At 41.5% G+C, this 14761-nt stretch overlaps 1 protein-coding gene across 1 annotated transcript; it reads left to right on the forward strand.

Moving 5' to 3' along the window:
* The first annotated feature begins 222 nt into the window (after positions 1 to 222).
* Positions 223 to 14523, forward strand: LOC115576743 (sodium/myo-inositol cotransporter-like). The gene is made up of 7 exons (XM_030409300.1): positions 223 to 314; positions 923 to 1277; positions 5631 to 5796; positions 8027 to 8890; positions 9013 to 9208; positions 9827 to 9954; positions 10044 to 14523. The coding sequence occupies exons 4-7, from the start codon at positions 8251 to 8253 to the stop codon at positions 11288 to 11290; spliced, it is 2211 nt and encodes a 736-aa protein (XP_030265160.1). The 5' UTR covers positions 223 to 314; positions 923 to 1277; positions 5631 to 5796; positions 8027 to 8250; the 3' UTR covers positions 11291 to 14523.
* Positions 14524 to 14761: the final 238 nt, after the last annotated feature.

A 14761-nucleotide genomic window follows, 5' to 3' on the forward strand; every position in this document is an offset into this window, starting at 1 on the left:
GTGGCAGGGTTTCTGAGCAGCTTCTCAAGAAGACTGAAGGAGAACAGAAACTGATGAGATTTTAAGCTTGTCCCAAACTAGCCCACCTGAGCCCTGAGGCCAAAGGAGAGAGGACAAAGTCAGAACAACAGGAGTGATTTAGCCTTAATAGGTCTGGTGGTATTAAACAGATCAAGACAGTTTTAAAAAAGAAAGAAAATAAATGACATCCATCTTTGCTTCCAGCTCTGTGCTTGCCACCACAGTGGTTGAACCAATCCGTGTCCTTTGAGGAACTACTGGCATCTATGGGTATGGTGTAGCTGAAAGAACCAGTTAGGTTATCTATCTTATCTATCTTATCTTGTCTTATCTTCATTGTGCAGCAACAGTCACTGGTCCCCTCTTCTCATTCATAGATTTATAAATCCTCGATTCCTTTCCTCGAAGATGGGTCAAGGGAGCAGGGGTTTAACTAAATGAGACGTCCATGCTTGTGTGTCCTTTCAAATTAACTTCAATTAAATATGATATCTTCCAGCTGCATCATGTGTCAATGGGTTTGTTATAGTCTGCTGCTGTTTTTTATCAGTGACAGTGTTCATGTCAACGTTTATGTATACTGTCAGTTCATTTGAATACGTGGCATAATGTGACATGAGTGTTATCAAGGTAAAAGCACTGTTCTGTAAAATGCAGTTGTATGAATTACAAGAAGTATATATTTTGTTTTTCTGACGAATGTAATATGCTGTAAAATGGACTCAAAATAGGATTAAAGGTCATTCATAAAATGTGTAGAAGTTTAAGTGTCTTTCATCAGGAAAAGTGTACATATTTACCTTGTGACCTTTTTTTTATCCTTTTATTGTAGTCAGAGTGATAACAGTGTCGAATACAAAAAAGTGAGAGTTAATTATGCTCAATTTGTGCAAAAATGCAGGCACTCAATGGCATGAAGACCACAGACCAGCCAGAGAAGACTTCATACGGCACTCACTTAGCAACAGTGCCAGTGGCCCTTGAGTTTGCCTGGAGCTGGGCCTCACACCACAGGGGAAGTCACAATGGGTGACGGGGCTCAGCTCAGCTGGATTTGGAAGCCTGACATGAGAGTGAACAGGGCTGGACATCGAACTGAGACTGAACACAGCCTCTGAGCCTCTCGTTTGAAGACAGGGAGTTACAGTACAGAGGTGATTTACAGTGGCTCTGACCAGGACTATGACTGGGGGACAAGAAGACACAGCTGGTGGAGATAGGAGAGGCATTAATCCACAGAGGAAATAGAAGAAAGGGTATTTAATTTCTTGGCATTTTGTGTGTAAATTTTCTTTGTTTACCAGTTCATCAATTTCAGTTAATAAATTTCAAAACGATATCAGATCCACAACCTGCAATAGGTGGTGTTTTTAGTTTATCAAATGAAGCAGAATAAACTTTGTTGCACTCTGTTGGTCAGTGGGGCAGTACATACAGCACAATACATTTGTGGTTTTGTCAGTCTTGGTGGCCTCAGAAGTCAATCCCACTGCTGATCTGAAGCCAACTGGCAACAGTGTAATGGCCATGTTCAGTAATTGATAATATATCATAGTAAACTAACCCACCTGTGTTAGTTAAGGTTAAACTCCAGCAGATATAATTTACAATTTCTTGCCCTTGCATGAAGAAAATGTGGAAGCCGCATCTTCAGCTCTTGGCCCCTGTGTGTCCGACCCTATCTCCTAGAAATATATATGTATTTACATTTCTAGGAGGCACAGATGGTGCGTCTGTGTGTAAAAGCAAATCTTTTAATCTGCAGCTAATTCTATCCACAGACCATGGAACAATACTGATAAAGGTTTAATAAGATATGCAATAAAGGTTGAATAAAATATGCAGCAGTGGCTTCATCAGACATGCAGCCAAGTGCAGAGGGGTACTCAACAGGTGACGCATCGAGTGTGTCTGGGAGCAGCTGTAATGCAAGCAATTTCCCCTCGGGGATCAATAAAGTGCTTCTGATTCTGATTCCTGTTCCCCAATGCACAGTTCATAGTAGCAATATTGAGAACTGACAAAAGCAAAAGTCAGCATGTCACCCCAGTAGCCCTCCACCTCAATATCACACAGTTTATGTCTAATAGTTTAGGAAAAGTGCAAAATCATGGTGTGTGTGCAGAAAGCAGCACTTTGCTGTCATGGTAAGGTCACCACTGTCACGGTAATGGATAATAAGGTCTTCATGGTCGATACACACAAACAGTGCGTGTGCATGTGTGAGAGAGAGAGAGAGAGAGAGAGAGACACACACTAGAAAAAAACACTTTGCATACATCCATGCAGCAGCCCAGACACATAAAGTCCTCCAGGTAACGACACAGTTACATACAAACATGTAAACCAACAACACACATGCAGACATGCACACACATCGCCAAGTCAGGCAGTGTCCACGATCTCATGACTCACACATTGTGGATTTATAAGTAACAGTGTGTGTGTTTGTCAGTGTGTGCCTCTCATATATCAGGGTGTACTCTTGTGTGTGTGCGTGTGTGTGTGTGTGTGTGTGTGTGTGTGTGCGTGTGTGTGCGTGCGTGTGTGTGTGTGTAAATCCATCCATGTCTGTGTACCACAGCACGTGTGTGTTCCAACAAACTGCAGTGTGAAAGTGGAAAATGTCCAACTTGTAGTTTTGAAAAAAAAAAAGCAAGTGTCAGGATCTTTGGTTCACTGATCAAAGCACCACATCATTGGTCAGGACATGATGCATCACGAGACACCATGACGATGATGGACAAGATGCCAAGTAGAATGAACCGGAGGAACTCTGACTGAAAACATTATGATAAACAACAGAAAATTTGGTAATAAGACTTTTTATAGTGCACTCAGGGCCTAAATCATTCTTAGAACCTATGGGAGCTGTTAGCCCCAAGCTAAGAAAGCTTTCACACTCTCATGTTCTAGGTGTTGAGGCCCAGGTCTGTCCATAGCCTGAGAATATGCTGTGTGAAAAGACCTACACTGGCACAATCTTGGCACACTCCAAAGTGGGCTAACCCAAACTTCAGCATGTGAAAAAGGGCTCCCTAATCCTAGGGCCATCCTTAGCCCTGGGTTAGGGTTAGGATACCCACCAATCCCATAAATTTATCAGATTAATTGATTGGTAATGGACATGGCATGAGTTACAAGTGCAATACAATGCAAGTTAATACAATAGCTGTAAAATAGTTTCTATCCATCTTTTCTGGATTAAAATATTTGTAAGCATAAAGTAGTATGCTGTAAGTATACAGCTGTTAAAAATAAATACATTTTCAAAAATATCAGATTTTTTAACAGCTGTCAGAAATAGATAAACCGGTTTTACAAAGCAGACTGACTAAGTTAATTTTAGTCCGCATTTTATTTTCATCGGAATTTGATGCAGAAATCAAAAATGCAAATTTAGTAGAAGTTAAATTACAGTAAAACAGTGGCCATTGTCTATTATCACACAGAGAGGCACATGTCTGGGAGTAGCAGGGAGATGTGAGAATGTGAGGGATTTAGAGACTAGGTAGAAAACAATATACCCATTTTATCTTTCGCTGCTGCTGGAGTGTTGTGTCTGTGATGCCTTTGATATGTTTTTGGAGGCTTGAATTTGGATTTAAAGGTCGCTGCCATTGAGTAGGACGGACCCTGGGTGGAGCTGAGCAGCACTGACAGGAGGGAAGCGTTGAACTGTTGTGCTGAATTTTGTGGGGTATATTATCATATCTGAGTCCAAATCTTATGACTATTAATTTCATAGAAAATGTATTTCAATACATTTTTAACATGGCAAGAAATATCAGGATTATTTTTGTACAACTAGATGATGTAGCTATGTGGGGTGGAGAGGGTATCCATTAGTCCATCAGTCAGACGAGGTTTGTAAAATCCTGCTAATACAATTTAAATCACAAGACAGCACAAGTTGTGCTCAAGTATCATGTTCATCATCAGTGCTAACACCAAACATGATGTGTTTGATGTTGATGTGTAGCACAATCCTCCTGCCAACACCACTAAAATGGGCCTGGACTCACCTCATGTGAACTGTTGAAGCATACAACTACCTGCACAGTAACAACATAGGGAAAGTACTGTTGAAGAAACACAGCGAGTTTTTTTCTGAAGGCAGCAGTAGCGCCCAGCCACAGCGTCAATCAAGCTAAACATACAGCGTGGATAATGCTGAAGGAAAGTGGAGTCGTGGAGACAGGCGGCTGCTCGGACATTGCCGGGTTAGGGAAGTCATGCAGCAGCTATACTGTGGAAGATATTCAGAAACCCAAATATTTATTTTAGTGTCAAAGCCGCGAACCGCGCTAGTCTCCGTTCCTTCTTCCTCAGCATGGCGTGTAGGGCGCAGGGCACAGACAAGTTTGTCTAAGTGGTTGATGTACGACACGAGACGTTTCTGAAAAAAAACTTCAATTTTCATGAATTGTTGTGGCAACCAACAACGGCACATGTTGTACCTGAGCTCATTTTAAAAACAATTTAGCACTTATGACCTAACGTTTGTTGTTTAGGGCTAGCTTAGCAGCAGCGGCCATCATCCCCTGACCTCTGTTGGTACTGCTCCAGTGTGTACACCTCCGAAACATTCAGAAAACATGCACAAATACGGATGAAATGAACGCAGATTACAGTCAGAGTCCGTGTCAAATGTTCAGCATACATGAGCCCTTAGTAGTCAGTTTTCTTTCTACCAGCCTCTCACGGCCATCAGAGAAACTGCAGCCAAAAACATGCATTTCGATCGCCGTTTGACACCTGCTGCACTGAGAACCAACAACTTAACCACTGATGGAGTTCTTTTTAAATGATGATGTGTTTACACAGTAATTACTGGGGCTTTATCAGACTTCCTCCTATGGTGAGGGAGGACTGCCACTGTCTTACTTGAGACGAGTTTGTCCTGCAGGTCGTGAAGAGGCTAGTTTCATGGGGAAAGGGCACATCAGTGCACATACCTTCAGTTCAACACATGCCACCATAGATGTCACTTTACTAACCTGCTAAACCAGCTAAACCACAAGTTCACCACTTCAAGATTTACAGGAACAGTTCACCCAACAAGTAAAATCCAGTCATCCTCTCTCCATCAGCATGGGGCCTCCCCCCAGCTGGAGACTTGATTTAAAACGGAAAAAAAACACCAGCTGGGACTTCACCCAACCAACCAGCTGGGACTTCACCTAACGCTGCCAACTTCAGTTAGCCCACAAGGAGTGGTGGAGTATGCCAATTTTATTCAGACTCATGTTCAACCTTTTTCTTCATCATATTAACCCTATTAACACCAACCAAGAGGATGGAAAGACACTTGGGGTGTGTTTGTGTACATGCCTGGCTGCAGTCATTTTTTTGTGGGTTAAAGTTGTGTTGAGATGTTTCAGTGAAGTCTACAAGTCTATAAAATAGCTTTTATTATCAAAATGGAATGATAATATAATACCATATTGTGCTGCATTGTATAACAATTTTAAGTAGGCCTATTCATAAAAAGTCAGTTTCCTAATGTAACAGATATGACATCCATAAAGTGAGATTATGCTTCAGTGTGTATGAATGGCTCTGTTCACCTGCACATCATCCTGACCGCCGGCGCGTCTCCCCTCCAGCATGTGACGGTGCCGCTGGTGTGGGCGGAGGCTCGCGCTGCCGTTAATAGGCTGAGGCTGTTGAACGCATCACCAGTGTGAAGGTCCCAGGCTGTCAGACAGAGAAGGGTCCTCCGCAGAGACCGAGACAGAGCCGGAGACACGGAGGGACACAGCCGCTCCGCAGGTAAGAAGCTGTTAGCGACCGCGTGTGTGACGAGCTACAGGGAGAGAGAGGGGACACACGGGTTCAGTCCGTCTGCAGCGCGGGCAACAGGTCTGCGCTCAGAGTGTCAGTAGTGTGTGGCATTACAGAACAGCTGGACCTGCTGAACGTCATTTGGAAATTGTAGCAATATAGAAGAGAACATGAAGCATGACCATTCACTTATGGACAAGAATACATATTTTGTATCATTACCTCATAATTCATATTGTAAATATTACATTTCTGAGTTTTAATTTCTTCTCCCAACCAATATTGTGCCCCTTTAAAAGTGTTTGAGCTGGGAATAAAGTTTTGCAGCTGTGTAGATATTTAGTGCACATGTGAAAACGTTTTGTGCAGGCTAATATCATTTGCACAGGACCTGTGTAAAAAGTTTTTCTAGCTTATTTCTAGATACACTGTAAACATACTGTGTTGTTACTGTGCTCCCTCCTTTTCCTCAAAGCAATAGAGCTCAAGCATATGCACTGTCAAATCTGACAGTGTGATCTTACTTAAAAAATCAGAGGTCATTTTAAGTTGTTAAAACTTTTAATAGTCCACCTTACTTGAGAAATCTGAGGTAATCAGTTTCCTGACTGTTTTAGCCTCAAGGCAACTTTAAAATCTACAATGTAGGTGACACGTGCTTTGACAAAAACTCCACAGCCCTTGTTGCCACTTTTCAACAGTTTCCTGTGAACTTTCTTTAAATATAAGGTGAAAATGGTGACAAGTAGCCCTGTCTGGGTCCATGATTTTCTAAGGTTTTTCGGCTGCAGCTCACCCTGAAGACACCCAGCCTGTCCCCCCTGCTCAGCCCAGAGACACTCGAGCAGGTCCAGAGCAGCAGCAGGCTGGGCAGGAGGGGCTGCTGTGCTCGACTCAAATAGTAGAATCAGTTCAGAATTAAAGATGTAACATGTATCATTTCTGCATCACAATGACGAGACACTTCTGCACAGGTTGTTCAGTTGTACTCTAACAGTGCATTACTCTAGATAGTTACAGCAATGCTCAATCCCAGCCCAAAACACAAGGTTACGGTTTGTTTCATTTGGTTGCCTGTCACTATAACGCTAAACCTTCTGGTAGACTCGGTTAATTTTTCTGCGGAGATAGTTTTTAATCTCTAATTGAGGTTGTTTAACATGAAGACAACAACTCCCACAATCGCATGCTGTTTACGTCTTTTGTTTTGTTTGGAATGAGAAACCTCTTGTGCTGTGAATTACATACTGTGTGTTTAACTTTTTCACTCAACACACTGATAAACATTAAATCCATCAGATTCAGTGCCTCATGTTGCTATTTTCCAGGCTACTGTAGTGGCCATATTTTCTTTATGGACCTTTGATGCCCTTATTGGACAGTTTCACCTCACAGTGGCACACACAGTGCCATTTATTTCACATGCACACAAAAAGTAATGTATTAGGGCTAACTTCAGTTCATTTTTTTAATTTCATCAACATCACATTTTTAATAAACATTTAGAAAATGTTTTTTTTACATTTATGAATTGATTCTGAATCACTGGAGATAGGAATCAAGATTCTAATGTGAGTCATTTCCTTACCCACCCTATACACGTCAATCAAAATAAAAAGAATCATTATTGAGTGGAATTTCCCTTTTATTTGTGTAATACCCTGATATAATATTGTCACAGCCAAAAAAAAGTCCCCAAGAAGTTGGTGGGCCTTGAACTTGCTATTTTTAAATCAATATTGACTCTGATGTAAGTTGCAAAACGAGTAAACCCTGTTTCAGGAAACACAGTAGACCAATGTATGATGGTGTGGATATGTCACTGATGCTATTGTTTACACTCAAACATTTTCATGCTGCCTGCACAGAGCTAAAACAGAATCAATGAAGCTGTGTGGAGACATTCAGACTTTCCGAATACAGTCAACCTCAGCTGTCCTCCACAGACCAGAGCACTCTGCTGGCCAACAAACATGAGCAACGCAAACAGCAGCCCTGATGCAGGGCCCTCATACTACAGTCCAGTATTAAGGCTTCTCGTAGTATTGCTGACAGAGAAGATCTCTTGTTGAAAATGTTTTAAATTGCTTGCCAAAGAAGCAGTAACCCTGGTGCTACAGTTTATAGAGAATTTGGAAATTGTAGGCTAATGTCTTCAACTTTATTACACAATGTTTTGCATTGCTTTTAAACGATTAACTTTGTTTGTTTCTTGCAGGATCCTGACAACCTTTTCTGGCTCCCTCATTCAAAATATAGAGACAATGCACAGCTTTTTACTAAGCAAGGATCTGTATTGATTTCCGTGTTGCAAGTGTCTTACCATTTTACACACACATATTATATACGTCAAGGCTAATAACTTCATATAAAGTCTGAAGACATAGCACCTGGACACTGCAGTGCTTGTCTTATGAAAAAAAGCTACAAAAGTCCTTAAACATGGCCAACACCGCCACCATGGAAGTGGCCGACATCACCATTGTGGCAATCTACTTCATCCTGGTGCTAGTGATCGGCTTCCTCGCCATGTGGAAAGCCAATCGGAGCACAGTCAGTGGCTACTTCCTCGCTGGTCGCTCCATGAATTGGGCAGCTGTCGGAGCCTCTCTGTTCGTCAGCAACATAGGAAGTGAACATTTCATTGGATTAGCTGGATCAGGTGCTGCTAGTGGCTTAAGTGTGGCTGCATGGGAATTAAATGCGTTATTATTGCTTCAGTTGTTAGGCTGGATTTTTATCCCTGTGTATATTCAGTCCGGTGTCTACACCATGCCAGAGTACCTGTCAAAGCGGTACGGCGGGAGGCGGCTAAAGGTGTATTTTGCTGCTTTGTCTCTCGTCCTGTATATTTTCACCAAGCTGTCCGTGGACCTCTATGCCGGAGCCTTGTTCATTCAGGAGTCCCTTGGTTGGAACCTCTATCTGTCAATCATCCTCCTCATTGCGATGACAGCTTTGCTGACAGTTACTGGAGGTCTGGTCGCAGTCATCTACACTGATACGGTCCAGGCATTCCTCATGATTACCGGAGCCCTCTGTCTTACAGGCATCAGCCTCTCTAAAGTGGGAGGACTTGAAGGTCTTTATCTATGTCCTTTGTCTTTTGAAGTTGAACCATTTATACCATGTGATTAATGAACCTAGAACTGGATCTACATTCTATACCATATGTTAAACCATGTCCTGCCATGTCATTTTAAGGTGTTTGGACCAAGTACATGCAGGCTTCTCCAAACATCACTGCCATCTTGATGTCTTCACCCAACCTGACATATTCTCAATCCTGCAACCACCACGTAAACCCAAAGCCAGATTCTCTGAAGATACTTCGAGGTCCAAGGGATCCAGACCTGCCTTGGCCTGGTTTCTTACTGGGCCAGACTCCTGCCTCTATCTGGTACATTTCAAAGTCTTTCATGGAGACTGACCTACTGACTGGTTCAGTTCCATGTAAGCTCATATGTTGAAAATATTAATGGTTCCCAGAAGATTTATCTTAACCCACTTGGCCTTACTTCTTGAGCCTGTGTCAGGCAGGTGTAAACCAATTATGAAAATACATTGATTAGATTGCCATTTTTATCCATGCCCCCCTGAAGAGCATGGGTACTTGGTTTTGGATACTTCACATGTTTTCTTGTAGGTATACCCTCGAGACAAACACTGCAGCTTGTATGGACCACTAGCATGCTAGCAAGGACTTTGGTTGTTATGTTTGAGATGGTGAAAGAGCTATCAGCCATGTTATATCCCGTGTAAATGTATATAATCCATCTGAGACTGTTTCCTTAACAGGAATTGAGCCTTGATTTGTGCAGCTAAGACACAAGGGTGTTTAAACAGATCACAAAACTAATGATATACCTGATCCCTGACCCCAAAAATTAGTCTTTGGACTCAAAAACAGCACTGGGAATGGGGAAAGAACTAGGGTCATTACTTTATTCCTACAATACAAAACTGATTGTAATGTAAACTAATTGTTTACTGTAAGTGTCCCCATTGTGTGTTCCAGGTACTGGTGTGCAGATCAAGTGATTGTACAGAGGGTTCTGGCAGCAAAGAACATTGCCCATGCCAAAGGTTCTACTCTGATGGCTGGCATTTTGAAAATCCTCCCCATGTTCATCATTGTCATCCCAGGTAGAGCCAACATTTGCTGTTTGATTGACTTACGCTGAAAATCCTAACTGTGGCATCATTTCATGACTTGTTTATCGTCATGATTCTAGGGATGATTTCCAGGATCCTGTTTGCTGATGAGTTGGCGTGTATCAGCCCAGAACACTGCATGGAGGTGTGCAATTCTGCAGCTGGCTGTAGCAACGTGGCTTACCCACGGCTCGTCATGTCAGTGATGCCCATCGGTCTTCGTGGTCTTATGATGGCTGTTATGATCGCAGCTCTAATGAGTGATTTGGACTCCATTTTCAACTCAGCGAGCACCATATTCACTTTGGATATTTACAAGATGCTTCGAAAGCAGGTGTCGTCCAGGGAGCTGGTGATTGTTGGCAGGTTGTTTGTGGTTTTCATGGTGATCATCAGCATTGCCTGGGTGCCAGTCATCATCGAGATGCAGGGAGGCCAGATGTTTTATTATATCCAAGAAGTATCAGATTACCTGACTCCCCCCATTGCTGCACTCTTCTTGCTTGGCGTCCTGTGGCGTCGCTGCAATGAGACAGGTGCCTTTTGGGGTGGGATGGTAGGGTTTACCCTTGGAACATTGCGTCTTGTTTTGGCATTTGTTTACCGCGAGCCTCACTGCGGCCAGCCTGATGAGAGGCCATCTTTCATCAAAGATGTTCATTTCATGTATGTTGCCGTGGTCTTGTTTTGGGTGACGGCTTTAGTGGCAGTAGTTGTGAGTCTCTGCACTCCTCCACCCAGGAGAGAACAAATCAGAAACACTACTCTGTGGGGGTTAAACAAGAGAAAGAAGCTAGAACAGCAAGAAAAAGAGAAAACTTTAGGTGATGGAACAGCGTTGAAGCCTCTAAACCATTCAATCCTAAATGGAAATAGTTTGCTTGGTAAAGATGAGTGTCTAGACCACCCAGACAAGCATAATGACATTGAGGCCAATCATGAAAATGCTCTACCAAGCAATGGTCACGCGATCACCACCAGTGGCATAAAAACTCATGGTCCAAACCAAAATGGTTGCCACTCACCAATTACTGACCTTAAAATGGTACAAGAGGGGGAAGGAGTGAGGGATGGGGAGGAGGAAGAAGAGGGCTGCTTTGGAGGAGGAGGAGAAGGAGTGGAGAGTGGGTGGTGTATGAAAGCTTTAGTGTGGTTGTGTGGCTTCCAGGACAAGCCATCCAAAGCTCAAGTCATCACACTCCAGGAACAGGAGAAGGTTATGGATGAGCTTCTCCATGAACCTCCACGAACCAGAATCATCCTTAACATAGGACTGGTGGTTATTAGCTCAGTTGCCATCTTCATCTTCATCTATTTCTCCTTATAGACTCAGTAAATCCCGAGCAGTAGGACATTTGTGTCCATGACCCACAAGCATGAGCGGTCTGTAGGTGAGACTTCCTTCAGTTTTCTCTAAACTTTTACTGTAGAAAGGGTATGTTGAAAAGGAAAACAGTCTAGAATATATTGTCAAATTGAAAATTACCAAGTTTAAAAAAGACTGTCTCTGTGAACTGTAAAGGGTTCTGTTTGACCTTTTTGTCCCATTTTTGTTCCAAATTAGATCCAGAACCCTAAATAGGTTTTGAGGTAAAGATGCTGTATGCTCAGGGTAAGGCGTAGGAACTGCCCCTTAAAAATAAATGATTTTTTAATCGAACAAAAAAGTACTTTTTTATATTCTGAAATATATTTTATATACTGTGTGGTGATAACCTGGAGGTGATTTGTTATTTTTTAAGAGGGGAGGTGGCCATAAAAACTGCATCTGTGGTAATGTCTCCTCTTAAATATTTTGTTACAGAGGTAGTGTGGTCTGGGGTTGTATTTTCTACAGCACAGATGCTACTGATCATAGAAATAGGACTGTGAAAGGTATTATTCTGGTTTTCCTGTCATACACATTGCTACTTCTCACTTTGACCAGGCAGGTGACACTACTCTACAGGGTTCAATATGGTATAGAATTAAGAATTTATAGTACAGTTTAGAGGGTGAACGGCAGGTTAAGAAGGGGCACGGCATCCCCCCACGCCCAATAACCCTGCAAGCTGTTGTGGAATTTCGGCTTGCTTGATCATTCAGCAGAGATGAAGAAGACTCCGAGACACCAATGACTTAAGTTGAAGTAATTTATACAAACTTGCATGGAGGAGCAAAATAACAGCACATCTGTCTGCACGGAGCAATGTCATGTTAATTCTGACAAGCCTCCGTGCTGTTCCGATTATATCTACAGCTCATCCCTCCCATACATGGTTACCTGTTTAACGACAAAAGGGAAAAGTTACTGCAGAGCTTCTCAACAGTAAGTCTGCTACCATAGATAGATCGAAGGCCATCCTACGAGTAAACACAAACAGACACAAAGACCATGTGAGATATAAACTAATAGAGCAGATGGCACTATGCCTTCGTCCTTTATCGGGCCTAACGTTTATACAGGATATGTACAACATCCTATCTTATGAAGATCGAGTGTCCTAGACTTTTATATTTTTCCCACACGCAAGCAAACTCACTCTTTGATAGGATATATGTAGTGAAGAAGCAGGACGGCACCAGGCATGGAAGCCTCTACCATCAGTGTTTGAATGTGTGTGTGAAAGGGTGAATTTGCCAAGTGTTGTTAAGCGCCGTGAGTGGTCTGTAGACCCTGAATTACAGCTCAAGATAGCAAGGGATCCACTCAAGTAGGACTTACCCAGGAGCTCTGGTACTGGTCCAATACTTGGCAACTGGCAGCCTGTGATACTGTATGCCAAACAGCTGGTATGATTTAAGTCTAGATTACTTCTTCATGTCGTCCAGGATTTGTTTTGTTTTTCTTATACATTTTAGACACCACATACAATAAGTGCAACTTTTTTAATATAATTTTTAAATAGGAGAATGGACCATTACTTCATTTTATCAATTCTCTTTTTTGTGTGCAAAAACAAACAGTAGTATTTTGCCTTTAGCCTAAACAACAACACAAAATGATATCACATGTAATTAATTAAAGAGATTCATAAATGTGTGCCATTTGGAACTTGCCTAGTCCTTCATGCTGAGACCTTAGCATACAGTTTCAGGCTGATTTTCTCATTGATAAATGTAAGTTGTAAACTTCTGAGCTGGATAATACTAATCACATCAACATCAACAAGAATATACAGTATAAATAGTATACAACATAAGTGTCTCCTCACATCTCAGAGACCATCATCCAAGGTAACTGAACATTGATTTAAATCTATTTTGGTAATGCACCTTATTTGTTTCATACCCAGCTATTCATTTTGCCAGTGACGTGTATTATTAGTATTGATGGAAATTGCAATCTAAGCCTAATGTGAAAAAAGTGTTGCACCAGTGCCAATCCTGCAACCCGTTGCACCTCGGAAGTCAATATTTCAAGCAGATATTTGAGTTCAGTGCACCATTCTAACCTTTAATATTTTTTGTAAAAATCACATAAAATATGATTTAAAAAAAACACTGTTGAACTAGTAAGGATGTTTTGGCATATAAATGCAGTCTGGGCAAATTGTGCACAGTATGCAGTGTTAGCATTATGGATCTATTAAGTATTAGGTCCATGGATCTGGTGTTAGAACCACAGATCTATCAGGTATTGGTACCATGGATCTATCAAGTGTTCACACTAGGTGTTAGCACCGTGGATCTATTAAATGTAAGTATTGTGGATCTAAATGGTGTTAGCACCATGAATCTACTACATAGACCTGGATTATGGCATTTGCTCCAGGCAATTCTCATTTGACTGAATCTGCGCCATCTTTGTATCCGGTATCTAGTTATATTATTTCGAACCTTTATTTAAACCATTGAGGTTGCCATCATTTACGATAATGTGGAGTTATAGACTTATGATTGCCACAAATAGCATGCAGATATTTTTTGTTGATGTCATAATGGTCATTCAGCTGTGACATATGTTATCCTTTTTTGCACAGCGATGAAAATATATTCTTGAATTGCCCTGATTGGGTCGTTTTCATTGTATTAATTAACTGAATTTTACTGTGACTGTGCCTTATTGTTTGACTGGAATGTTGTGTTTTGTTTTTGTCTTCTCAGTCTTTTAGGTTTGATAGTCATTTTCAACACATCAGGTAGTGTTCAAACAAACACATGTTCTAAGATACACACAATAGCGTGTCACATGTTTTTTCCTGCACTTAACAAACTCAAGGTTGTCTTTGACTCAGATGGTGTTCAGTTTTTATTAACAGTGAATTGCGGTGTCAATTTGTACAGACTGATATTAAGCCTGATATCAGGAACCTTTCTTTGTCTCTAGATTGATCCAGTGAAATATAATGACAATATTGTAATGTTTTAACACTGTGTAAAAAAAAATGAAGCTTAGAACCCCTTCCATGCCAGAGGAACTGATTTAGTCAGGCCAAATACATGACTTGGTATCCCCCTGATACGTCTCAATGTGGCTATCGTGAGGATTTTCTCAGGAGTAAAGAGAGGTGCGGGTTCCAAGTTGTCTTCTCACATCTGACACCGTTGTTTTACACAATAAAGATACGATCAAAATACCCTGATGTCTCTTCATTTGATGTGCGTCCAACCTGATATCTTGCCCACTGCTGAGAACTCAAAGAGGTTTTATAATTTCACTGGAGTAATACAGATTACCTTAATTACAGTTTGATTGGCTGCAAAGTGCGTGTACAGTTTCATTTGTTGTTACAAAAAAGAAGTAGTGGAAGAAGTATTTAGATCTTTTGCTGAACAAACATTTAAAAAAGCAAGTAACAACAGCAAAAATGTACAT

This window comes from Sparus aurata, chromosome 24 (assembly GCF_900880675.1).
Source record: "Sparus aurata chromosome 24, fSpaAur1.1, whole genome shotgun sequence".
In the NCBI taxonomy this organism is placed as follows: domain Eukaryota; kingdom Metazoa; phylum Chordata; class Actinopteri; order Spariformes; family Sparidae; genus Sparus; species Sparus aurata.